The 25910-nt window shown below is 46.6% G+C and overlaps 3 protein-coding genes across 3 annotated transcripts; 2 read left to right on the forward strand and 1 right to left on the reverse strand.

Annotated features, from left to right (window-relative positions):
- Positions 1-130: 130 nt before the first annotated feature.
- Positions 131-9574, reverse strand: fastk (Fas-activated serine/threonine kinase). The gene is made up of 11 exons (XM_080502984.1): positions 9464-9574; positions 6234-7116; positions 5816-6161; positions 5544-5731; positions 5318-5466; positions 5026-5242; positions 4789-4948; positions 4579-4670; positions 3805-4507; positions 3614-3728; positions 131-2915 (listed from the first exon to the last, which is right to left on the reverse strand). Exons 2-11 carry the CDS (start codon positions 7072-7074, stop codon positions 2829-2831), a joined length of 2898 nt encoding a protein of 965 aa, XP_080359110.1. The 5' UTR covers positions 7075-7116; positions 9464-9574; the 3' UTR covers positions 131-2828.
- An 845-nt stretch (positions 9575-10419) lies between these two features.
- On the forward strand, positions 10420-19013 carry afg3l2 (AFG3-like AAA ATPase 2). Its single transcript, XM_080503083.1, has 17 exons — positions 10420-10619; positions 12008-12107; positions 12196-12264; positions 12466-12641; positions 12741-12893; positions 13056-13130; positions 13212-13336; positions 13410-13683; positions 14246-14383; positions 14473-14626; positions 14706-14813; positions 14885-15010; positions 15170-15280; positions 15689-15804; positions 16211-16411; positions 16507-16701; positions 17716-19013. The coding sequence occupies exons 1-17, from the start codon at positions 10536-10538 to the stop codon at positions 17953-17955; spliced, it is 2445 nt and encodes an 814-aa protein (XP_080359209.1). The 5' UTR covers positions 10420-10535; the 3' UTR covers positions 17956-19013.
- A 758-nt stretch (positions 19014-19771) lies between these two features.
- On the forward strand, positions 19772-25630 carry puf60a (poly-U binding splicing factor a). The gene is made up of 11 exons (XM_080504138.1): positions 19772-19854; positions 20333-20428; positions 21668-21790; positions 21873-21923; positions 22000-22161; positions 22452-22544; positions 22630-22843; positions 22933-23123; positions 23239-23353; positions 23995-24233; positions 24917-25630. Exons 1-11 carry the CDS (start codon positions 19834-19836, stop codon positions 25214-25216), a joined length of 1605 nt encoding a protein of 534 aa, XP_080360264.1. The 5' UTR covers positions 19772-19833; the 3' UTR covers positions 25217-25630.
- Positions 25631-25910: the final 280 nt, after the last annotated feature.

Genomic DNA, 25910 nt, shown 5'->3' on the forward strand with positions numbered 1-25910 from the left:
TTAAGCAATAAACATGTTTCAGAGAATAAAGAGACACACAGCCGGGATCAGTTGGTTTCAGGTTTTATAGACATTTTAATTAATAGATTTTATAGAATATAAACAAACTTTCCATCACCTGATACACAAATAAATAATCTGACCTTTGACCCCCCCCATAGTCACCCACTGAAGCCACTTCCTTCCGGCCTTTGGCACACGCATACACACACACACACACACACACATCACCCTGGCAACACATTCCCCCTCGCTCCTTATTCACAGTACCCATCAGCCCCCGATCGGCAACTTTAAAAAAAAAAGAAGAAGAAAAAAAAAATAGGGATGCCCAGATACAGTCCCAACATGCATCACATTACTTTATAAAAATCCCCCTCCCCCCCCCGGAGAGAAAAATCAACCAATACCAACATCCACACAGTCACAACCTGGCTGCGGATGAGCATCAAGACTGGTTATGCTGCTCTTTTTTTCTGGTGACACGTTAAACTGTGGTGATGCCTTCAAGGACTCCACAGAAGGAAAGTTTCCTCCACACACACACACACACATTTGTTTGTTTTCTTTTTACCAGACTGTTCTTGAAGGCACCACAGAGAGAAAACAAAACAAAAAAAAAACATGTAAGTCCCGTATAAACTTTACAGATGAGGAATAACACACATGAGATTGAGTTGAACATCACGGACATATTTCAAGTCAAATTGAGCTAAACCAGGGGTCTGCAATCTGCGGCTCTTCAGCTGTTGTGTAGCGGCTTCCTGAAGGTTTCACAATATGCAACGTCAATAAACATATACTTTTTTTGATTTTCTTTGCAGACCACGCTGATTTAAAAAAAAAAAACGGTCAAATTTCCAGGCTAAAGGAGATTAAAAAAAAAAGAAGCTAGAAATATCCAGAATAGCTGGAAATTCTGAAAAAAAGAAATATCAAATAGCTAAAACGACTGAAAAAAGTCAAACTAAAATCAATAAAATTGGTAGTTCTGGTTTTCAGAAAAAGAAAAATGAAAAAAAGAGCAAGGGAAAAAGGGAAACAATAAAAAAAGAAATTAAAAAAAATCAGGAAAAAGGAGAAAAAATGCTAAAGCTGCTCTAATATATTAGGAAACAGAGTGACAAAAGGCAAGAGAGCTGAAATAGCCAAAAACCTATAAAAATGGGAGGGGTGGTTGCTACAAAAGAAAAAAAAAACAGTTTAAAAAAGTTTATTTAAATTGTACCTTCATGAGATCAACCTCAGTATTTGTATGTATAGCAATTTTCTTTGAATGTTGTTTTTTTTTTTATCTTCCATCTTCATTTCAGATCATTTACAGGTTTTGTGGCTCCAGACTAATTATATTTGGTGGCAAATCCTGAAAATGGTTCTTCTGGTCATGAAGGTTGCAGACCCCTGATCTAAACAGCTCAATTCAAAGAGGCCTGTGGTTTTGCAGGGATGAATGAGGCCAACGGATCAACAAATAAATCGTGTCTAGGTTAGTTTTGTCTCCTGCAAGGCCACGTTGGATTTCATATGCCTGATAATACAAATAATTTGTCCAGGAATAACTACAAAAAAACGTAACAAGTTAGTTCAGATGAAAGAATCTCAAATCTCAAGGTTGTAATGTTGTATTGAGTATCAGCACGGCTGTAATCTGCATAATCTAAAAACTAGTGGGGAAATCTGTTTCAAGACTGAAGATGTCACACACGTCTCATGTTTTTGTGGTTACGCCCCATCAACATTTTCTAAGTGATTTCAGTTCCGATCATACAAAATGTGTGGAAATGTGATTATAGAAGACATGAATTCAGACCAATCACCAGCTGGAAAACCGCTTTAAACATAGAAATTAGTCACATTTCCTCGTCACCCATCTCATCAAACCTCTTTCGTCCTGGGGTCATCGGCACATAAGTCTGTATTGAAGACATTAAACATTCACAGTATTGCTTGACTAAAGGAAGTGAACTCTGGATTTAATAAATGGCTGAAGCCTATCTTTAACAGCAGTACCTTCAACTAGGTTGTTTCTGGAGCTGGGAGCTGAAATTGGGAGACATTTTGGACCATTGTTTCCTTAAGAGCTGATATTTTTTCTGCTGTAAACAGCTCTCTGAGCTCCTTTTACAGTCCTGTAGAACCGAGTCTCTGATTAGGTGAGTTTTCTTGGTTTAAGGTCTCACTTCTATACTCAGGCTCATTGTCTTAATCATCAATACACTTGGGAATTCACTATATTACCCATAGCCTGATGCTTTGTTTAAAGCAGGACGATTGGAAGATTATCAAGAAACGGCAGAACAAAGACTTCTGACTTGAGGTGACCTCTATGTTAGCATTGCTTTGTTGTATAAAATTTTAAAAAGCAGAACGTCGTAAAAATCCTCCTACTGAAGTTGATGCCGCATTATGAGTTCATATCATTCAATTTCAGGTAATGAGTGTCTGAACGATCCGCAGTCCTCGTCATGACACCACGATATTTTCTTCTTTTAAAGACAAACCCATGAATGGAGGGAATAATTAATCAAGACAAAACAATATTTTCTTTTCTTTCTTTTTTAAATTATACTGAAATCATATCTGAGTGTTCCTTGAACAGAACTACAGACGTGGCTGAACCAAACAAAAGAACAAGAGTCCTAAACGCTGTGTCACGTGAAACAGAGTCTGCTGCTTCTTCTAATATCTGCCTGTCGGGCTGTCAACATGCTGACAGGCCGCCGACCCCGGACCCCAAAGCAGGATTCAAATTACAAACCAGAACACACACACACACGCGCTCTCGCACGCACACCCACACCCACTCATACATACACGCACAAAGAGCGTCATAGCGGGACGTCCAGCAGCTTCTTGTGCAGGTACTGCTTCACCTCCTCGATGCCGTTCAGCTTCTCCAGCTCGTGGTACGGCAGCTGAGGGATGACGAAAGACATCCAGTGTCACCATAGACAGGAACTTTTTGCTTTTAAATCAAACCGGGGCCTTGGAGAATCAGACCTGCCATATTCCCATTGGGAGATGACCACTCAGCTGCTTTTCTAACCCTAAAACCCCCACTGGTTAATATACCCAACCCACAGAAAGGAAGTTATGAAGATGCTGAATGTTTCTATTGGGAGACTAATCTGATTTTAATTTTAGTTGTACACCATACTGCCACCTCTTGGTTAAAGAAGCCGTATAGCTAACACAAGATAAAATTGCTAAAAGAAAAAAAAAAATCTGTTAAGATTTGTTGAAATGAGTAAAATACCTCAAACATAACCCTCTGGAATGCTTTTCAAATGATTAATGCAGTTTGGATGACCAGAGTTTTGGTGAGTTACTTTGGTGAAATGTGAGAGAAGTTAATGTGCCGCCATCTCGCTTGGTCCTACACTCAGCGTGCTTTACTATTACCTTTATAATAAACTCCCGTTTCCCAAAATAAGACTACTTCATGAACCCTGAGCTGACTAGCATAAGCAGTAGTCTCAGATAGAGAAGAAGTTTAAAAGAAACTATTCCTTGTTTTCAGGCATACAAAGTCACTGCACCACTTCTCAAAGAAGTATCTTTTAACCGGAATCAGTATTTTCAGTAACCTGCAGTGTAACTGAGTGTAACTGACCTGCAGAATAATATATCCCAGCAGCCTCAGGTGTCGGTCTCTCATGGCGCGGGAGCCCACCAGGACCTCGGAGTTGTGGCAGTAGTGCCACTTGTCGTTGACGGACATGACGACCCTGGACAGAAACACACAGCTGCTGTTACTGACGAAACAGTGACGGGTAAACAAGTTCAGTTCATCAATGGACCGACCTCCTGATCTGTCTCTGCTCCGTGGGCAGGCTGTCGGGCTCCAGGTGCTCGGGGGGGTGGAGCTGGGGTGGTGATGAGGACTGTTTTTCAGTCCCGGGCCCCTCTGTGTACGTTACTCCTTCGTAAAACACAGGCAGATTACAGTCTGTACTCTGGACCCCAGTAGCCCCCGTCCCCCCCTCATCCTCTAGGATCTTCCCAATAGAAAACTGGAAAAGTGATTCTGGGGCAGCGGTGCCGGAGGACCCAGTGACCCCGGCAGGGGCCAGGCCGTCAGAGGGCGGGCTGCTGAGCGTGGAGCTGTCCTGGCTCTCCAGAGAGTGCTCTTTGGCCAAGCTGGAGTAGTATTCTGCTGCTGGGACGTAGTAGGGGCCATAGTCCAAGGGCCCACCATTACTTCCAGGCCGCGGGGGCCCAGAGGGGGTTGCCGCCCCTGGTGTGCTGCGGATATGGTGAGGCAGGAAGGGCCTTGGCTCTATGGCCCCGCCCACCCCCTCCCCCACCTGACACGTCTGCTCTGCGCCCTCCTCAAGCACCACGAACGGAGAGAACTTCTGGAACTCCGCAGTCACCACTTCGACCACTCCTTCAACAGGCTTGGTCACCATGGTGGCGCATGACGGAGGAACAATGCTCATAGCGAGGCCGGTGCCGGTCCGGATAGGCAGAACCCGACCAGAACTGTCCATCCACAGAAAGAAATCTGTAAAAAGTTAAACGGTTACACAAGAACTGTGCAGAGTCCAGTGTGCAGAGCCCAGTGAGTACCTGTACCTGTGTAGTACCCGGGAGCTAGCACTTCATCTTGTTTGTAGTTCTGCTCTCCTACGAGCTGTCGCAGCGCTTCAGCCACCAGACCCTTATAACTGACACAAAACCAGCCAACCACATACAATCAGACTGATCCAACCAGAATTCTGCGAGTAGACGCTGGAAAATCAGACCGACTCCGACGTGAATAAGCCTCTTGAAAACGACAGGTACCTGTACTTGCGGTTGACCTCGTCAGCGGTGAGGGCGTGGTCAAACATCAGCACCTTGTGGGCGTCCTGCAGTCGTGGGCCTGTGTAATCACGGTACTCCAACTCCACAGCAGCATCCAGCATCGAGAGGTACCTCCGGACTATCAGAGCATACGGACTGTCTGTGGGGAAACAAGGAGCACAGAGTTAGTCGCCGAACTGGTTCTGGTGCCGAACTGGTTAGTACGGTTGTACTGACTGGTCACGTTGCCAATGAAGGCGGAGGAGAAGACTCGATGCAGCACGAGGCCGGGGAAATGTCCGAGCTGGAACAGCGACATGAGGATGTTGACGGTGGCGAGCGGTGAACTGAGTGCCTTCAGCTCCACCACTTCCTCCAGACGGGAGAAGAACTGCTGCTCGTTGGACGGACGGTAACTCATCCTGCTGAATGGGAACACCAGCTTCTGGATCACCTGCAAGCAAACACAGACAAGTCTCAAGACGTCCATTGAAGAACGGGATGAGACCACCGCTCCTACAGGACTCACCTTACTATCCAGGTACTCCGCCTTCTTCACGAGGAAGTCTGCAATGGTGTCGAGCAGTCGGGTCTCTCTCAGCCTGTGCCGGGCTATGTATTTAGCAATAAGAGCCATCGTGTACGGGGTGATGCTGTCCACCTTTTTGGGCAACTCCTCTGTAGGTGTGCAAAAATGAGAGGTTCCAAATTTTGATTTGTTTCCTCCCCCCCATCTAAATTCAAACATCACCCACCTGCCAAGCTGCTGATAAATCTCTCCTGTCGATTTTGGTAAAAAAGGTGAGAACTGAAAATGAGCTCCAGGCTCTTGTTGCTCGCCTCGCGAGCACACGCTGCCAGCATCTCATCCAGCAGCACCATCTCCTGGTCACGGACCCCGCTGACGTTGGCTAGTGTGTGTTTGACCAAACGCAGGATCTTCCTGAGGACGAGGTGCACGCAGACGCGTCAGCGGACAGTCTACAGGTGCATCATGTGAACACGGCATTGGACATCGGTTTCTAACCTGTTGGCCAGCAGTTGTTCTGGATTTGGAGGCGTGCTGGTGCTACTGTTAGTGATGGTGGCGACAGCGGTTCCTCCGGTTGCTGCAGCAGCTTCCTGTGGCTGCAGCGAGCGCCACTTGAGTCTGTAGTAGGAGAGCAGAAGGAAGAGCGTCTGTGGGTGGCGCTCCCGCTCCAGGTTCTTCTCCAGTCCGGCCAGGCAGGCCTCAGTCAGAGGATGCTGGCTGCCTGGGTGGAGTTTCATGCTGGAGCTGAACACCATGGACACGTCCTTCTGGTTGAACTGGCCCAATCTGGACTGAGACTCCGCCTCCAAGACCTTAACCACCTGAGAGTCATTGGGTAGACCTGCGTGTACAGATCAGGCAAAGGTTAGCGGCGTCTTAGGGAACAGATGCGTTTCGGAAAGCGTCAACTCACCAAGCGCCGCCACAGCGTACAGGCAGTTGACGATGCTGAAGTTGTCGAACTTTGCACAGTCGCTGACGATCGCACTGCAGAGGGTCTGAAAATCCTGATGTTCCAGTATCTGTCGGCCATCCCCCTCTGTTCCTGCGCCTCCAGAGGCCTCTGTGTCGGTGGCGTCCCCGACAGTTCGGGGAGCCGGCGAGGCCTGCAGCAGCTGTCCGATCTTCTGCAGGGCCACGGGGTAGTGGTTATGGGAGATCTTGGCGGGATTCTGGGTGACCCAACGCAGCACCTCGTCCGGCCGGCGCGAGCGCTCGATCAAACGCTTCATGGTGAAGAATGTGTCATAACTCATCTTCTCGTGGATGAAGTTCCAGGTTTTCTTCTTGCTGCTCATGGCTGTGGCCCCTGCGGCTGGTGCACCCCCTCCGTATGTGTGGAACGGGGCATGGTGCTGGTAGTGTGGTGGTAAAGAGTGTGGGCCCATGTGAGGAGGCTGCGGGTGGGGGTGGGGGTGGGGGTGGTAGTGGTGGTGGAAGTGTGCTCCTCGGTGGGCGTCGGGACGGCCCTGATACAGTGGGTAGGCAGGGGGAGGTGGGGCAGGGTGCGGATGGTGTGCGAGGTGAGGGTGAGGATGGTGGGGTGCCTCCAGCACTGCCAGCCCTGCCCTCCGGCTCTGTTTAACCCCGCCGCCTCCTCCACCACCGCTGCCTCCTCCTCCTCCTCCTCCCCCCGTGGTGCTGTAGAGGCGGGTGGCGTACATAGCGAAGGATCGAGCAGCTGGGCCGGGGGGGCAGGCAAGGAGGTGGCGAGCTCGGCTCAGGAGGCGCCACCCAGTGGACAAACACTGCATAGTCCAACAGTCAGACCGCCGGGAGGCAACAGCACAGCAGTCCTGTAGGAGGGGGAGGAGCAGGGTTACAGCAGGGGTGTCAAAAATAAGGCATGTGGGCCAAAAGCAAGAGGCTCCAATCCGGCCCCCTGCCTGCCTCGCTAATTGGCACCAGAAACATTCATCAGTCAAATCAATTACTGTTTGATTCATGATGCCACTGGTCGACGCTACAGAGCCGTCACAGAGCAATCCGCTTCCTGGACTGCAGCTTTATGAAGCTGTGTTATCAAGAAAAACTGAGAAAAATGCCCAATATAGCTTACATTTATCTTGATAACAATATGTGCAATATACATATTGTAAAAAACCTGAACTGTGATGAACTGTTTCAATCCACTCAATTATAACAGGATTTTTTAAAATGAGGAGAGATTAATTGTCATTAATTCAAAAAGTATGCAAGTAGATATCTTAAACCATTTAACAGCTCTAATTATTTACAGTTGAAGTTACTTTAATGTTGATAAGAAAGTGTGGTGGGATAAATACAGACTCTGTTGGGCTGACAAGAGTTCATGAGCAAACCAAATGTTTTCAGTTGTGAAATACTTCCCAGTTCTGTAACAGGTTACTTTTAATAGTTTGCTGTAAACTTCAGTGAGGAAATGTGATGAAAAGCAATCAAACTTATCTCATTTCCATTAAAAATACACGCGAGTCCTCAGACCAAACCTTGGTGCACTTTTCAAAACAACTCCATAATTTTAACTAGCAGATAAGAATCTTTGACTTCCAAATCAACTAAACACACATAGAACATCCCTCCGTCACTCGTAACTTTTTTTTTTATCCGTGTGGTACAGTGTTGTTGTCAAAACTGTTCCGTTCAGAGGCCACACGTGATTAAATTCAAATGCAGCAACATGGTCTGGATTATGTAACTAAACCAAGGCTACAAAACAGATACAGAAGGTGACAGCCTTGAACAGGGGAGAAAACAGAAAAAAGAAAGAAGGCATGACAGGCAACTTTTGAAGGGTACACTGTGGAACTGCAATTTCTCTATATGATCAAAAAGCTGAATTCCAACAAAATAGTAATCGCTCTTTCACATTTTGAAAATGTCTATGTTTTTACTAAACGAAAAGTCAATGGTTTCTTCGAAATTGTGACAATTTGCTTTGTGGTTTGGGCCAATTGGAGCCCTTACACCCCCAATTCATAGCAGAGAAAACCAACTACAGTCTTCTGTAGTCTATTTTCTGACAGGCACAATAACCAAGCGGTGGACAGCAGGGCACATACATAACATTATAACAATTTCAACATGGTAACCAATATTGCTGATTTCGGAAAAGGCATGGCATTAATCACAATCATCGAGCAGCAGGATTCTACTTATATGTCATTAAACTCTCCTGTAATTAAAATAGTCAGTCAAATAAATACTGTCCCCTGCGCTTCCGTTCTGGCTTTTGCATTTGTGTTGTGGCTTTTAGTGTTGGCCCTTCTGGGCCACTGTAAATACACTTGAATATAATGAAGTTTCATTGTCAAGCCGACAGCAGGTGGGTGACGCCGTCACGGTCAGATACATGTGTGCTAGGTCAGTTAGATGTCCAAGACACAAAGGATCCGAAATTGACATCGCTGTTTGTGGTGGTGAGAGGTCTTTATCACCATCTACTGAGGGGTCAGAACCCTCTACCACTCCCCAAACACATAACTGTCACACGTGTCTCCAGAATGAAAGCTCCACAAACACTCAGTCAAGTTTAAAGAGATAAAGGTGTCTCGTCCTGTCAGAGAGGAACTGTGCAGGGGTCAATCAATCAGCGGCTCAGAAGAGGGACACCACCAGCACCTGTCAGCTGCCAACACAGCCAGGCCCTTCTTCTTCCTCTTCCTCCTCCTCCTCCTCTCACCTGTCAGGCCCGCATGCTAACGTTAGCATGTAGCTCACTGCTTCATCAAAGAGCCACCCTGCTCGATTGTCATCGCGGTTACACACACCTCTCTTTTCACGAAATAACCGTGACATACTGTCAAGTGTCCAGGACTTCCCGTGTGGTATTTCAGTGGGTGTCAGAGGAGTAAAGATGCTGTCGTTAGCCCGGGTGGCCCCCAGCCTGCTGACCTGACAGTCGATGTCAGCCGGCTAAGTGTGCAAAGCGCCGGATGACAACCCTCTAACCAGGAGTCCCACCACACGACGTGACGGAGAACCAACGCCAGAAACAGCACGCCGACCAGCCCGGATCTCTCCACAGCTTATCCGCTAGCCTGCTAGCTTCAGCCTGCCCTTTTCCCGACAGATCGCCGGGTGGTTCCACGGGTTACCAGCCGGGGCACAGCTGCGCTGACCGGCGGATTCGAGAGCCGGAAGGTACTGGGGGAGGATACTCACCTCATTGCTCAGTGACACCGGCTGCTCCGCTCTGTGAAACGGGGTTCAGCTGGAAAACAGTCAGCGGTCAGCAGCTTCATTCCTCCACACAGCCCACAGCCGCCATCCTGCTGCACCCGGCATGCACCTGGAGGAAGGGAGACAGCGCCCCCTGGAGCAGAGGAGGACGGTGACACGTTCCCACTGTACGCAATAATGTTGCGGTCCTTCGAAGACGCAGATCATTTCAAAACAAGTGTCGATTTATTTTCCTCTCAGAGACACCAAATTATGTGAAAGCTACAGAATAGAACAGAACAACAACAAACTGCCTCCCCGTAGTTTCACAAACAATACACAAACCATGTTCACGAACCAACTAATAACAATGAAATAGGTTTTTAAACCATTATGACAAGCCTCTCAGATTTTCTCTTTAAATTGAATAAAATGTGTCCTTTGGAATGAATAGATATTGCATTTGAATCCATATATCATGTACAGTTTTACTCATAAACAAAATAAGGATATTTCAAATGTATTACAAAAGGGCACAAGTCTAACGGGTGTGTGCTTTCAACATACCATGAACCACCATGGAGCAAATCACAATATAAAGGTCTCCTGACAGAGTCCAGCAGACAAGCTAATAAAAATAATCAGAGTTGTGAAATGTTTTTACCCAACAGTCGCTCCTCAGAACTGGCATAACTGACCACAAGGTGGCACTGTTATACACGGTCGGGCCAGAATATCCAACGAACACATGAAAGCAGAGGTTCACTGCAAATGTATTATTATTATTATTATTATTATTATTATTATTATTATTATTATTATTATTATTATTATTATTATTATTATTATTATTATTATTATTATTATTATTATTATTGTGCTTGGAGCCCATGCAGCGGTCTATTTATAGGGGGCGCTCTCAGCACAAACAGACTTCGGTTGGCCCAGACGAAGAAGCCAGCAGAGATGGCAGCTCGGTACAATTACGGAATAGCAGCACCTTTCTGCGGTCGCGTGTAGTTTCGTCCCCGCCGCTTCTCGTCGCTACGTGTCGGACTGTGTCTGCGGGGGGAGGATGGCTCACAAATACCTGCGGCTGTCCGCGGGCTGCCGGAGCCTGTTCCGATTGCTGCTGCCCTCCGGAGCTCCCAGCAGGCTGGTGAGTGGAGGTCTGCGTGCTAGCATGCTAACCTTGACAGCCCGCACAGGTACAGCGAGGAGAGGTTACCTCACTGTCCCGCGGGCTGGACAACGCTACCCCGGAGGCTGAGCACAAGCCTTCTGCCACCTGGTTATCTATGCTCTATGATCCTTTATATAATATAACCGGTAAACGAAGCAGAGTAGGACGCGTGGTCAACAGGTCTGCTGTTACGACGCAGCCCGTGCCCGTGTCTTACGTGACATCAAGAATCGAGCGGTGATGTAAACCGTTATCGTCAGGTGGAGAGAGAAAATTAACTCTGGAGAGACATCGGATTTAAGGTGACATTTCAGAGCTGTTATCAAAACGAAGAGCAAAATCTCTCACTGCAGAAACTGATATGCGTGACTCTCCAAGAGGAAGAAAGTCTTACTGGTGTTTACATCATCATCTGAGAAATCTGACCCGGATTTTTGTAAAGATTTTTTTTTAATTCAGGGGTTTTCAAATATAGTACATGTGTGAGACTCCAATCCATCCACCAAACCATCAAACAAATTGCAAAAATCTCAAAGACAACATTGAATTTTTTAAACTAAGTTCTTCAGATGAGCTGATGACACGATACTGAGACCCGAGATCGTACCAGTGTTGCTGCCATGAAAGATAGTGAACTAGCCTTCTCCTCAAAGTCATGTTTTTAAAGTGAGTTTGTAAAAACAGGTGTAGTGCAACTATTTATTTATATATATAATCGCAGTGTTTTACACTAGAAGGTTTCATTAGAATTGGCTTTATGTTGAGATTGTCATCATTCTCTGCAGTGTAAATGTAAACATTTTTCTCACATGTACATAAACTTTAAAGTTCAAAATGATAAAATTATTACAGAAGGAGCAATTGTTCTCTGAGAATATGAAGAATTTAAACACAGGCTCAAAGCAACACTGTTGACCCGTCCAAAGTCAGACCATTCCCCACTTGTTAATGCAGGACTTCATGAAATTTACCATAGTAATTAATCAGACAATTTAAATGGATGTCACAGCATTGTGATCACTCAATTTCACTTTATTACAGCAGAAATGTGTTGGGCTGATCTTCCTCACTGCTCTTCTTTCTAGTTTCTGTCGTAGTACGGAAAACCCAGGGTTAATCCTTGACGTTATCCCAATAAGCGAAAACCCAGCGTCGTAGTATCGGCCCCTGGTGGAGACTGACACCTTTCCTATTTGTGTGCATCCCACTTTTCAAACTTACAGATCTGATCTGTGTAATAACTGTGTGCGTTCATCAACTTAAATCACTTCCACACCCATATGCTCACATACCTGTAGTATACGTTTTGCTTTTAAATCATGAGTCAACACTGAGATTGAGATGAAATCTTTTGTTGTGTTCAGATGGTGTCTTCAGCCTCAATGGCGCAGGTGGAGTGTCGGCGGAGTCTGCTGAGTGACCTGTTGGGAGCCTACAGGACCCTGAGCTCCAGACCACCAAAAGGTACGGTGTGTGTTGTGATGGTTAAGATAAATATGATGTTCTCGCTTGTGTGTTTTGCTTAAAGACATGTTTTTTTTTCTTACTTCAGGCTTTGAGAAATATTTTCCAGACGGTGAGAAAACTCCCCAAAACACAGATGCTGAACCTGCAGCCAAAGGTGAAAATCCGTTTAATTGATGTACTTATATCTACAGATTTCCAGAGACTGACCTACTCAGATGTCTAGTTTTGCACTTTGCTTGTCACTTTAGATTACATTTGATAACTTAAAGATACTCAAAGACGTAATCACAAACATTATACTATTTGTTATTTTGATCCAAAGAGTTGATGATTGATTTTTCGGTTCTGCTGTCAGAACCCAAACCTGCTAATGCCCAGAGAGCATCTGGGAGGCCGGCAGGCGAAGGAGGAGGTGAAGACGCAGGTGGGGCAGGTGAAGGAGGGTCGGGAGGAGGAGGAGGAGGTGGAGGTGGAGGAGGGAAACGAGGAGGTCGGAAGGATGAATCACATTGGTCCAGCCGTTTGCAGAAGGTCGGTGCTGGTGAAAAGCTCAGTAGTTCTGTTATTTGTGAATCTGGAACTTTGTTGTGTGTTCATGTTCATATATAATTTTATTTTCTATATTTCCAGGGGGAGATTCCCTGGGACGATAAGGAGTTTAAAATGTACGTGTTCAGTAGCGTTGCGTTCTGGACCGCTGTCACCTACTATTTCTTCCTCAGAGATGGAGGACGAGAGGTTACCTGGAAGGATTTTGTCAACAACTACTTGTCCAAAGGAGTGGTGAGGACAAAACCTGCAATCTGTGAAAATGTCTTTTGACAATGGAGTATATTGTCACATTTCGAAAGACAGAAGACATTCTGACATTAAGTGAAAATAATGAACTATTAGAACGTGATTGATAAGTTTTGCTCCCATAGTTGTGGTGTGTTTGTCCGCCAGGTGGAAAGGTTGGAAGTGGTCAACAAGCGTTACGTAAAGGTGGTTTTCTCCCACGGGAAGACGCCAGTCGACGGGGTGAGTTGCACCGTGCTTGATGAACACTTGCTTTCAGTTCCCGTTAAATCCTGATGGATCGTTTTGGTGACTGTCTCGCAGCAATACGTGTGGTTCAACATTGGCAGCGTGGACACATTTGAGAGGAATCTGGAGACGGCTCAATATGAGCTGGGTATTGAAGGAGAGAACCGGCTGCCGGTGGTTTATTCCACTGAGAGCGACGGGTGAGGATTGCCAATCAACAACACTGATTCCCCAAAACTTGTTTGGTAATCTGGCGTTTTGTTTTTTTTCCAGTACATTCCTACTGAGCATGCTCCCAACAGTGCTCATCATCGGCTTCCTGCTGTTCATGCTGCGGCGGGGACCAGCGGGTACCGGGCGTCCCGGGAGGGGCATGGGCGGGCTGTTCAGCGTCAGTGAGACCACGGCCAAGATCCTCAAAGACGAGATTGATGTCAAGTTTAAAGATGTGGCAGGCTGCGAAGAGGCCAAGCTGGAGATCATGGAGTTTGTCAACTTTTTGAAGAACCCCAAGCAATACCAAGACCTGGGGGCCAAAATCCCAAAGGTGAGCATCAGGAAAGTGAGAGACGAGAATTTCTCAGTAAATCTGGTTCTAAAATCCCCAAAGTAAGGATCAACCCAACAATTTCCCAACAAACTCGAAAAGATCCCACAATCCCCCTCAATATGAAGGAAAATACTCCAGAGATCAGTTGAGAGGTAAAATCCCTCAGGTGAGTCTTATCTTGGCTCAAGCTGGAAATCAGTCACAAACTTTGTCAACTTCTTCATGAACCCAAACAATACCAGTACCATGGGCCATAGTCCCACTAAGGCAGGAGTGTTAAATGTACGGCCTGCAGGCTAGAACCGGCCCGCAAAATTTTCGTTTCCAGCTCAGAGAAATCATGACATAAAGTGCATTGTATTCATTTGACCACCAGGGGCGCACTTTAGTTTGTATTATGATTGTAAGTAAATGCTTCAACAATAACCTTGAAGGCAGGGAGTCGCTTCCAGTAAAGTACCTTGATTACCTCGTGTTATGAGGTTGCAGTTCTCTGATTTTATGTCCTTTGTCTATTTAGTGTGTATTTTATTTTGATGGGTGTTTGTTCCATGTGTAGGGAGCCATCTTGACGGGCCCTCCTGGTACCGGGAAAACTCTTCTGGCTAAAGCGACGGCAGGCGAGGCCAACGTACCTTTCATCACCGTCAACGGCTCCGAGTTTCTCGAGATGTTTGTGGGCGTCGGTCCTGCCAGGGTGGGGAGAGATAAATAACTTAATTCTGTTGGCTCGTTGAAGAACACAGACACAGTCGTCAGTGATGCTGACATCCTTTTCCTGTGCAGGTAAGAGATCTGTTCGTCATGGCGAGGAAGAACGCGCCCTGCATTCTCTTCATTGACGAGATTGATGCCGTTGGGCGAAAGCGAGGGCGTGGGAACTTCGGAGGGCAGAGCGAGCAGGAGAACACACTAAACCAGCTGCTGGTGGAGATGGACGGTGGGTTCACGGCACTCTGGAGATCCTACTGGGGGTTCGAACACAGAGGAGGGAAATCTCACTCTTCTTTGTACTTCAGGCTTCAACACCGCCACCAATGTCGTGGTTCTGGCAGGAACCAACAGACCGGACATCCTGGACCCTGCGCTAATGAGACCTGGACGCTTTGACAGGCAGATTTACATCGGTAACTTTGGTTTTTGTTTAGTTTGTCCCTTAACAAAAGTTCAAATCAAACACAAATGTTCCTCCTTTCAGGTCATCCAGACATCAAAGGACGAGCATCCATCTTTAAAGTCCATCTGCGTCCTCTGAAGCTCGAGACGGACTTGGACAAAGAGGCTCTGGCCAGGAAAATGGCTGCACTGACACCTGGTTTCTCAGGTAAAATGTTGTTAATGTGATTGATATTTTCAGGCTGCATCTACGCTTGGAACTTTTTTATGGCTTTCATGGTACACATGCGGAAATCAACATTGTCTCCCCTTCAGTGACAACCAGGATCTCTTAGATTGAGGGTTTGTTCTGCTCTCTACCCATCAGGCGCCGACATCGCCAACGTCTGTAATGAGGCCGCTCTGATCGCTGCCCGCCACCTTTCAGACGCCATCAACCAAAAGCACTTTGAGCAGGCCATCGAGAGAGTCATCGGAGGTTAGAAACTCAAGCAAGAAGCAGGATCACTGTCAGATGACATGAACTGAGTGTTGAAGCCCGGCTGCCATTTCAACAGCTGAGGACAACCATTAAATAAAGTTTCATATATTCCTGTAATGGAAACATTACACACATAGATAGTACCTTGGGGAGAAAAAAAAACGCTAAAGGAAGTCGGATAAACTTGAGTCAATGAGATTTGTCTCGAAACATTAACCTGTGCTGGGTCAAATGAATGAAGACGATGTAGATCTTAAATTAATTGTGGTGTTAATAGCATGCTGCAGGTAGATGGGAAGAGATTGATTCTTATCAAGGTAGAGAAGAGTACTTGCAGCCAGAGACTGAAGTTTTCCATCTAACCTTGTGAAGACCTGTGACATGTTTGTCTGGACTGTGTTGAAGGTTTGGAGAAGAAGACTCAGGTCCTGCAGCCTGATGAGAAGAAGACGGTGGCGTTTCATGAGGCTGGTCACGCTGTTGCTGGATGGTTCCTGGAACACGCTGACCCTCTGCTAAAGGTTTGGTGTCTTGTTACAGTAAACGCATGATAACATGAGATGCACAGTATTGAAAATGTGCCAATATGTTCAGTACAAAATGTTGCCGATATAATCTGGAGTTGAAGGACGCGACATTGCGTCCAACTCGCATGCTCGCAGCATCCATCACTTCCTCGCTTTCCATTCGTTGTCTATGTGAAACGCACCATGTTTAAAATAGAACTGATAAACTCATTTGCAGTGAGTTGGGGTGTGTGTGCGCAGCAGACGGCAAGCTCGGCATATGGCCGTCTGCATTTCGTGGCAGTTTTTAAAAATATTTTTTGAGGGGTGTTCTTAACAATGTTGTGCCGATATCATCGTGCATCTCTCAATAACACACCTGTGATGTTGATGTGTGACGGTGCCGGGGTTTCTTGTGCAGGTGTCCATCATCCCCCGTGGGAAAGGTCTGGGTTACGCCCAGTACCTCCCCAAAGAGCAGTACCTGTACACCAAAGAGCAGCTGCTGGACCGGATGTGCATGACTCTGGGAGGCCGCGTCTCCGAGGAGATCTTCTTTGGACGGATCACAACAGGAGCTCAGGATGACCTCCGAAAGGTCACCCAGAGCGCTTATGCACAGGTCAGAGGTCATACCATGGCTCTGAGTGTTTCACATGAGGAATAAAGGACGTTTGAGTGGCTTGTCTGGATCGTGGTCTCTTTGCTCTCCCACAGATCGTTCAGTTTGGGATGAACGCGAAGGTCGGCCAGGTGTCCTTCGACTTGCCGCGGCAGGGTGAGATGGTTCTGGAGAAACCGTACAGCGAGGCCACTGCCCGTCTGATCGACACCGAGGTCAGAATTCTGATCAGTGAGGCATACCAGAGGACGCAGCAGCTACTCAACCAGAAAAAGGACGAGGTGGAGAAGGTACGGTGCCCCTCGGCTGTGCTCACAAACCCACAGATAAATCATTTTAGATTCTACATCTGAGGTCTGCAACTGTTTTCTACCAAATAAAATTTGTCTGGAGCTGCAGGACATGTTAACTATGTGAAAACGAAAAACAAAGAAATGGCAATAGATACAAAAACTGAGGTTGTATTCATAAAGTGTCACAGGTGCAATTTGGTTATATTTGATCACATATATATGTATGTATTTTATAGGATTTGTTTTTATGAATTTTGCCACTTTTTCTTCAAGCACACCAACAACAAAAATAAACAATAACTAATAAAAAGCAAATGCTTTGTTGCGATTTTACCTATTTTTTAAATACATTTACAATTCCAGCTATTCTGGATGTTTTAGCTGTTTTTAGCTTGGACATGAGACTATTTGTAAGCAGCATTGTGCAATGCAACCTAAATAAGAATGAAGAAAAAGGTTTTATTTACATGACCTGCTCTGAAAGCTTCACTAGAGCAGCTGAAGAGCCACATGTGTCGACTCTGTTCTACGACCCTCTGGGCGTAACAGGCCAGCTCAGAGGGGTAATGTCTTGAATATGTAAAGATGATGAGAGTTTCACAAATCTCAGACAATTGATTAGGAAACTCTTCCATGCAGTGATTCTTCGGCAGAGCTCAGGAACATTTTCCACAAACATTTGTTACGCAATCCACAAATACAAGTTGAAGCTGATCTGCAAAAAAAAAAGTGTGAGCACGATTTGAAATGCCACCGGGATAAAGTCTCCTCTGAGCTGAAGCTCATTGGAAATGGTCCAAAGAGACGATGCTGCATTGTTCTGTAGTCAGATGGTTTATGAGATTTGATAAAGCATTACATAACAGCAACATTTATATCAAAATTCAGAGAAGCACTGACTACTTCTTCACGGGAACTCCCAACATGGAGAACCACGTGGGTGTTTTCTGATCTGTGATGTTTCCTGTAGAGTCCTGACTGTAACGTCTGTGCTCCTCCGGTGTTTTCCAGGTGGCGCAGCGCCTGCTGGAAAAGGAGGTTCTGGATAAGAACGACATGGTGGAGCTGCTAGGCAAACGCCCGTTCGCAGAGAAGTCGACATACGAGGACTTTGTGGAGGGAACCGGAGGCGTGGACGAGGACACGACGCTGCCGGAGGGCCTGAAGGACTGGAACCAGGAGAGGAGGGAGAAGGAGGAGAGTCCTGACGAGCAGGTGGCCCGGCAGATCTCTGGAGGAATGCCCTTTTAGATCTGAGTCACTCTGAAGTAACCACACCATGCACCACCTTTAATTTGAATTCTGCACAAGGGAACCAGCTTTCACCACAATGTCCTACGTGTCCGTTTGGATGCTGAGCTCTGCCCTTAGTGTTGGTTTGGACAGCTGCCTCATGCAGAGGACATTGTTCTCATCACGTCCTACAAACGTCCTTTTCATATTTACCAGGTCAAAATCCTGAGAACTCTGCATGGTTCCCATGTACTGAACTGCAGATACAGAAAGAAACAGTTGTACAGCGTTTGTGGGTCTACTTTGGAGCCGTTGTCTCTCTAATCACAGCTGCAGAAGCATTTTCACCATAAACCATCTGATTCATTCAATACCTCGAGAACAAATCGCCAAGTTCTGGATTATAAATTTGCTACAGAACTATGGATGTCTGGTTCTGTTCCAGGTTTCCAGGACTGCTTTCTAGGATTTTATTTGTAGAAGTGATTATTCCTGTCGATACTTCTTCTGAAGCCTTCTTTACCAAGTGGTCTGCCTCTCGTCAAGGATTCCACCATCCGCTGCAGGAATGTTCTCTGTGTCAGACTGAACCCGTGGGGAACTTCCCCATGTCAGCTGCTTCATCTTTTTACAGGGTTCTTCTTCAAGCGTGACCCAGAGAACGATAAGACCGTTTCTGTGGATGTAGAAGTGCTTGGAGGTTGTGTCTGTGTTGCAGCTAGTTGTTTCCAGCTGAACGTGGAGCATTCAGCGGCACAGTTTTTTTCCCAACATTTGAAACCTGCAAATAATCAATCAGCTTTGTGTGTTGACCACAGGTGTTCACTTCTGGTGCCTCATGAAATCATCTGCGGTAACCATGAAAACTGTGCTATAACGTGTCAGCAGCTGACGTGGCTCTAATATGATGCAAAGACTTTTCTGATCAGACATGGATTATTTATTGATCAGCATGCTGTATAATGTGCAGCTGGGTGTCCGCTCTCGTTGTAAACATGTAATATGCTGTGAAATAACAAAACAAACATGTAAATGTGTGTTCTGTTTAAGGATTCAGATGTTTTAATAAAGTCGGTTTACTAGAAGCTGTATTGGTATAATTTTCTCATCATGACCAAGATAAAAATCATCCATTGGGGTCACTACTTAACCTCGCATGCTTATCGTCAGACTGGGATGAAACCCATGCACACACGGAGGACATGCAAACTCCACACAGAAAGGCTCCGGCTGTACATTATGGAGTACTACAAGTATTTGGGGTTCACATATATAACAAACTGGACTGGGTGAACATGGAGGGTCTTTATCAGAAGGGCCAGTAATAGTAATAATACATTTTATTCATCACCACTTTACAAAATGCTGTTAAAAAGTAAAAAACATTTGTGGCAGTAAAGCAACAAGTCATTCAGGCATTTAGACATGCAATAGTGCATGTTGTGTTGCTTGTTAAGCTCATTCTGCTATTCTATACCATCACTGCTGAGCTTTACTTTGTATATATGGGCAGTTAAATTAATATTGTTTAACTTTACGGTTCATTCTATGTGGAGCTATTTCAAGGGGATAATAGAGTGATTCTAATTATTTTAAGGCAAAAGGGGCGGGGAGGGTTTTTTCATTTAAAAATGTAGACTGTTGGAAAAATGTGACACTGAACATAATTGAGAATCGGCATTAATAAACTGCTGCTTGCTCCATAGAGAATAAACGAACTATTTAAATGTCTTTTGTTTTGACATTCCTGTGGAAGGAAGTGACGTCAACGGTGTTCTTCAGGCTGGGACAGAGAACCGACAGCTCCGATACAAATATCTGAATGAAAAAAAAACTCTTGTATATCTTGCGTAGCGACCCGCAGAGCGAAGCCGGAGACTCGGGGAGCTGAGCTGTATGGCGGCGGCCGTCACTGCGGTACGACGTGTGAAAGATGCATGCTAAGCTAACGGAGCTCGGAGAAGTCACCGGTGTTCCGGATGAACTGGTTCCCCTAGTAACTGGTTGCCTATTTCCTTTAGCTTCTCTTGTTGCCGGGAGTAACAGCAGGTGTTAAAAAATCGGCAGGAACTCGGAGCTGTCTTGGCGAACGCCGTTTATCCGCATTTACTATTAAGGTTTGAACGAAATCCTGTCGAATTTTTAACGCCTGTTACGAGCAGCAAATAGGGGGGGCTAATGTTGTTCCGTCACCGGTCAACATGGGAACCAGTTATTCTGAAACACCGAACAGATGTGTATGTAGAATATTTATAGATCTCTGATATCTTAGTAATGATGGATTCTCCCTGATTGCAAATGAATTCATCACATTGTCTCCATCATGCTGAGATATAGTAAACACTTAGTTCATGTTTCCATCATAAATTAGAGGGTGTATTTGTTTTGCTCACAGGGAGGGCCAGCTCCCATCATGGAGAATGGACCGAGCATCACCACCAAGCTGGGTCTGCCGCCGCTCACCGCCAACCAGCAGGAGGCGCTACAGAAGGTCTCACATTTTCTCACATAGCATCATCAACAAGTATAGGTGCAATTTTATTCCAATGTGTTTATTCAGGTTCAGGTACAACTGTGGGAGACAAGAAGCATGTGCTGACGACACTGATGTAATTTCATTTCACGATGCAGGTTAGAGTCTCCCCAATTTGTGTTTCTCAGCAGCTTTTCTCCACCTCAGACACGGTGGCAGCCAGTTGCAGTTCAGATACGAGTGGTCTGCATGCTGTTGTTGGGGCTTTTTGGACAAACTGTGAGACCTATCGGATCGAAAGTCTCACAAGGTGATAAAGGATAAAGCTGCCTGTCTTTCCATGTGTGAGGCAAACTTCAACTTTTGTTTCATGAAGGAAATGAGCTAAAGTGTTGTACATCAATTTGAGAAAAATTGCTGGAACAACTGTAAAAGTCAAAGCCTTCGAGCTGCGAGATGTGAGTCGGAACAGAATCATAAAATTTTGTGGAAAACCAATGGATTTAATTAGCCGTTTTGACACGGATCAATAGATTATGCACCTGTAAGCTCACAGACTCAGTCACAGTGCCAAAGCTTCAAACAGCTTTCTTCCAAAGACTTTTGAATCGTTTAAGCCAGAGGTGTCAAACACATTTTAGTTCAGGGACCACACCCAGCCGGGTTGTCTTTGTTGTGGCGCAGAGTCTACATGATGAAAATGCCTATAATTTCACAAAACCAACAATTATTACAAACAATGACTAAAATCTCAACTTCAAGCCAAATTGCATGAATACGTCTGGTGAAACATACGGTTTAAATGTCCCAAAAATTCCTCCTATCGTTGTTGCATTATGTATGTTTTTACAAACTGAACCTGACGGCATGACATTGATGCTCATTTGATCGCTTTCATTGGCAGCATTACCGTCATCATAAAGGCATTACTTGAGTCAGCTTCATGGAAATCATCTGTCGTCACCCATATAAGCTGGCAATGAGGAACTAAAACTTCTAAAGTCAGTATAATTAATACATTTCACTTCCACACATATAAATCCAACAATTTTTCACCGGGCTCATCTTTTGCCAGCTATTTTGTTTTTAAGTAGCACATCTAAAAGATATTATTGCATGTGGATTCAGCGATGCTGCTGTGATGAATGTATTCATCTCAGCTTCGACAATGTCATAACTTTCTTTCCCCCCATTCAGAAATCCTAACTCTGGTCTGAGACCTCCGCTGAGCTGTGATTGGCCATTTTCATTGTGCAGGCGAAGAAGTACGCGATGGAACAGAGCATCAGGAGCGTCCTGGTCAAACAGACGATGGCTCAGCATCAGCAGCAGCAGCAGCAGCAGCATCAGCAGCAGCAGCAGCAGTTCAACAGCTTACAGGTAACACTCGCCTCACGCTCCACACTGAAGCATTCAGCTCCTGCTTGACTTCCCTGTTCCATTCTGCGTGTGTGTGTGTCAGATGGCATCTCTGACGATGGGTCTGGGAGACGCTCTGACTCCTCTGCAGTCGGTGAGTTCGCAACCAGACGCTTCGTCGAGTTGACCCGCTGGCGATACGAAGGCTGATGTGGTTTTGTGGTGTTCAGGTGGCGGCTCAGCGGCAGAGAGCTCTGGCCATCATGTGCCGGGTCTACGTGGGCTCCATCTACTACGAGCTGGGTGAGGACACCATCCGACAGGCCTTCGCCCCCTTCGGACCGATCAAGAGCATCGACATGTCCTGGGACTCTGTCACCATGAAGCACAAGGTCACACACACACACGCACACGCACACGCACACGCACACGCACACGCACACGCACACACACACACACACACACACACACACACACACACACACACACACACACACACACACACACACACACACACACACACACACACACACACACACTGTAAATGCTGCAGGACTGAAGACTCAGTGATGTGGACTAAATACTGCCACCCAGTGCACCACAGTGTAACTACAAGACATTAGGAGCCTCTTCCACCGGTTTCCAGTTTCCTGGGTTTGATTCCTGCCGTTGGTACCTGCAGGGTTTTGCCTTCGTGGAATACGAGATGCCAGAAGCCGCTCAGCTCGCTCTGGAGCAGATGAACTCGGTCGTCCTTGGTGGAAGAAACATCAAAGTGAGTCCAACTTCACGCACAGTTTGAGACGTCAGCATTTTGTTGACACTCCTTCCTCGTCTCGTCCGTCCTCGTCCTTTTGCAGGTCGGGAGGCCCAGTAACATTGGCCAGGCTCAGCCCATCATCGACCAGCTGGCGGAGGAAGCTCGGGCCTTCAACAGGATCTACGTGGCATCGGTGCACCCGGACCTGTCTGATGACGACATCAAGAGTGTGTTCGAGGCCTTTGGGAGGATCAAGTCCTGCATGTTGGCCCGAGAGCCGACCACGGGGCGGCACAAAAGCTACGGCTTCATCGGTGAGCCCGCTTGATTCATGGAGTTGGAACGAAACCAGCTCTCCAGCTGAGTGGAGTGAATTCTAGCTTTGTTGATTTTGGGTCTCCAGAATACGACAAGCCTCAGTCCTCCCAGGACGCCGTGGCCTCCATGAATCTGTTCGACCTCGGGGGTCAGTACCTGCGAGTGGGGAAAGCCGTGACGCCCCCCATGCCCCTGCTAACACCGACCACTCCTGGAGGGCTTCCCGCTGCTGCCGCCGTAGCTGCTGCAGCTGCCACCGCAAAGATCACCGCTCAGGTGGGTCCGAAAGCTCCGCCTCCCCGTTCTGAACCCTTGTGACTCAACGCGGTACACTTTTTGCCACTGCCCGATATTTCAAGCAATAAAAGAAAGTTGTCTGGCGGCTGTTCAGGAAGCGGTGGGAGCGTCGGTGCTCGGCGCTCTGGCTGGACCGGCGCTCTTGTCCCAGCAGCTGGGGGGACTTCCTCAGGCCGTCATGGCCGCCCAGGCCCCGGGTGTCATCACAGGTAGGATCACTGTCCAGCGTAACACATCAAAGCCCCGCCTCCACAACACCAAGGACACCCTGCTGTCACATCAACGATTTCTCATCATTTTTCCTGGTTTTGTTCATTGATTTGCTCTGTTTTGAACACCAGTATTAGAGATCTCATGCTAATCGATCGGGGAACTGTACAACATAAACTCTGAATCTCTCGGACTCGGCGTGCGATGAGTTCGAGGGAAATGTGTCGCGCCGCCATCTCTCAGACATCAGCTCAGATGCGTACAGGAAGTAGTTTGCATCTCCACTAATAGTTTTTTCTCTTTTATCCTTTGTTTCTCTCTTTGTTTTTCTCTCTTCCTCCCCCCCTCCTCCCCCTTCTCCATCCCTGACATTTGCACCGACAGTGGCCTCTTAGCCCCTCCCCTTTTGCTGCACACTGACCAACCCAGTGAAGAGGACTTGTCTTTTGCCCCTCCCCCTTATTCATAGCCCCTCATTCCTATTGGCCAGTGAGTCTCGGCTGCTGTGTGATTCGTGGAGTTTCACTCATGTGGTACACTTGCACACATCTCAGAGGGGGGGAGGGAGGGGGAGTCAGCGGGACCGCCCCTGGCCCGGCTCACCCACCTCTCCTTCCGGTTGTGCTCTCATGTATTGTAGGTGTGACCCCGGGTCGAGGCGGCGTGACCCAGGTGGGGCTGGTCAACCCGGTGCTGTCCACGTCCCTGCAGTTGGCGCTTTCCTTTGGCTCTGAGATGAGGAGGAAAGAGGAGGAGGGGCATCGACAGGAGGCGCAGGAGGACGGGACCACTGAGCCACTCAGCCAGCAGGAGTATGTGAGCATCAGCGGCAGCAGCGCCCGGCAGATGGTGATGAGGAAGCTGCTGCGCAAGCAGGAGGTGAGTGGAACTCCCAGCAGGAGGAGGGTGTGACTCTGACTCCCAGTCGGAGGTGCGTGAGACTCTGACCCTGTCCACTCAAGTCAAAAAAAAAAAACTTTTTCTCCCGGTGTTCTCAAAAAAAAAATCCTATCCACAAGTCACTTTGAACACAACTCAACACGAGGCCCAAGGGCATGTAGTACATGTGTCAGGCTTTTAGGGGTGCTGTGACTCACTAAAAATGCAGAAGAAGACAGAGAACATAGAAATGTTTAAAGAAAAGGTTTTCGGGATACTAAAACACTGCGACTGTGGTTCCTAGCCCCGTTTACACAACTATGTTTTCAAGTAAAAATGGAAAACTTTTGTTGTGTTTTTGGGTGTCCGTTTACACCGCAATGCTACTCTGAGTCACTGAAAATGTTGCTTTTTGAAAATGTCTCTCAAGGTGGAACTTTTCTCTTGTTTCGGGTGATAGCGCCCCCAGATGAGGAGCTGTTGTAATTGCGTGACGTTGTCCATGCAGTTTGTCCACTCTCAAAGGTCCAGTGTGAAAGCAAACCCAACCAAATGAAGACACAAGTTCAGACAGAAGATTTTTCTCTTCGACATGACGAGGGTACACCTCAGTGGATTTATTGTGAAGGAACATTTCAGCAGGACAGACTTGATAACGTGCCCGTCTCCTCGTGTCTCATCAGTCCACCGTCATGGTCCTGAGGAACATGGTCGGCCCTGACGACATCGACGACGACCTGGAGGGCGAGGTGACGGAGGAGTGTGGGAAGTTCGGCCAGGTGAAGCGTGTCATCATCTACCAGGAGCGGCAGGGCGAGGAGGTCGACGCTGACATCATCGTCAAGATCTTTGTGGAGTTCTCGGAGGTGGTGGAGATGAACCGAGCCATCCACGCACTGAACCACCGCTGGTTCGGAGGACGGAAGGTGTCGGCTGAGGTGTACGACCAGGCCCGGTTTGATGGTGGCGACCTGTCGGCGTGAACTCCCAGACTTGCTCACTTCTCCACCGTTTCACGTTTGTTAAACTGTTTAGTTTCCCGAGGAATGTTTTCTCTTTTACTTTCAGTGCAGGGTTAAAGGAGCCATCCAAAGTTGTTCTTCCTGCTCCACTCCGCCAGATCACAGCTGAATGAAAGTAGTGCTCAACTGCTTTGGATTCAGTGGAGACAGAAACCAGCAGGTGATAAAAGAGACATGGCGCTGTGTGGTGCGTTCAGGGACGCGGACAATGTGCACGGTCCAGAATAATGTTCAGCAGAAACATTTGGATGTTCCTGAAGGTACCACTCTTGCTATCTGAACACCGTTGCAGCTTTTTTCCAGGTTTCTGATGGTGTTCCGGCATACAGGTGTGCTTCAGAGTTTTGAAGGTTAAAACACTAAAAATGTGTAAATAAAACCCACTTTTTTTTTTAACTTTTGTGTCATTTTTCTGCAGTTTGGTTGGTTGATGGGTCAAATAACTTCATAATGAAAGATAACCACAGAGGTTGTAATGAGATGTCAATGAGATGTCATTCATGAACTGAATGAAGAACTACTACTGATGTGTTTTATTTCATTTGTGTATCTCTCGAATAGCAGAGACGTTTGATTGTGAAGCAATACTTCTGTTGAAACAATTAAGTCATCTTAATTTAATTTGAACAACAATTATTAATCATATTTATCCTTT

The sequence above is a fragment of the Blennius ocellaris genome (assembly GCF_963422515.1).
Source record: "Blennius ocellaris genome assembly, chromosome: 10".
Classification (NCBI taxonomy): domain Eukaryota; kingdom Metazoa; phylum Chordata; class Actinopteri; order Blenniiformes; family Blenniidae; genus Blennius; species Blennius ocellaris.

What these genes read in the sequence shown, in the direction of transcription:
- afg3l2 (XM_080503083.1), top strand. Translation starts at nt 10,536, where the DNA reads ATGGCTCACAAATACCTGCGGCTGTCCGCGGGCTGCCGGAGCCTGTTC. An exon ending in TATTCCACTGAGAGCGACGG is followed by an intron (nt 13,337 to 13,409) that starts GTGAGGATTGCC and finishes TTTTTTTTCCAG; the next exon opens with TACATTCCTACTGAGCATGC. An exon ending in GCTGCTGGTGGAGATGGACG is followed by an intron (nt 14,627 to 14,705) that starts GTGGGTTCACGG and finishes TTTGTACTTCAG; the next exon opens with GCTTCAACACCGCCACCAAT.
- fastk (XM_080502984.1), bottom strand. Translation starts at nt 7,074, where the DNA reads ATGCAGTGTTTGTCCACTGGGTGGCGCCTCCTGAGCCGAGCTCGCCAC. An exon ending in GAACAACTGCTGGCCAACAG is followed by an intron (nt 5,732 to 5,815) that starts GTTAGAAACCGA and finishes CCTCGTCCTCAG; the next exon opens with GAAGATCCTGCGTTTGGTCA. An exon ending in ATTTATCAGCAGCTTGGCAG is followed by an intron (nt 5,467 to 5,543) that starts GTGGGTGATGTT and finishes GCACACCTACAG; the next exon opens with AGGAGTTGCCCAAAAAGGTG.
- puf60a (XM_080504138.1), top strand. Translation starts at nt 19,834, where the DNA reads ATGGCGGCGGCCGTCACTGCG. An exon ending in AGCAGGAGGCGCTACAGAAG is followed by an intron (nt 20,429 to 21,667) that starts GTCTCACATTTT and finishes TTCATTGTGCAG; the next exon opens with GCGAAGAAGTACGCGATGGA. An exon ending in GGCCCCGGGTGTCATCACAG is followed by an intron (nt 23,354 to 23,994) that starts GTAGGATCACTG and finishes CATGTATTGTAG; the next exon opens with GTGTGACCCCGGGTCGAGGC.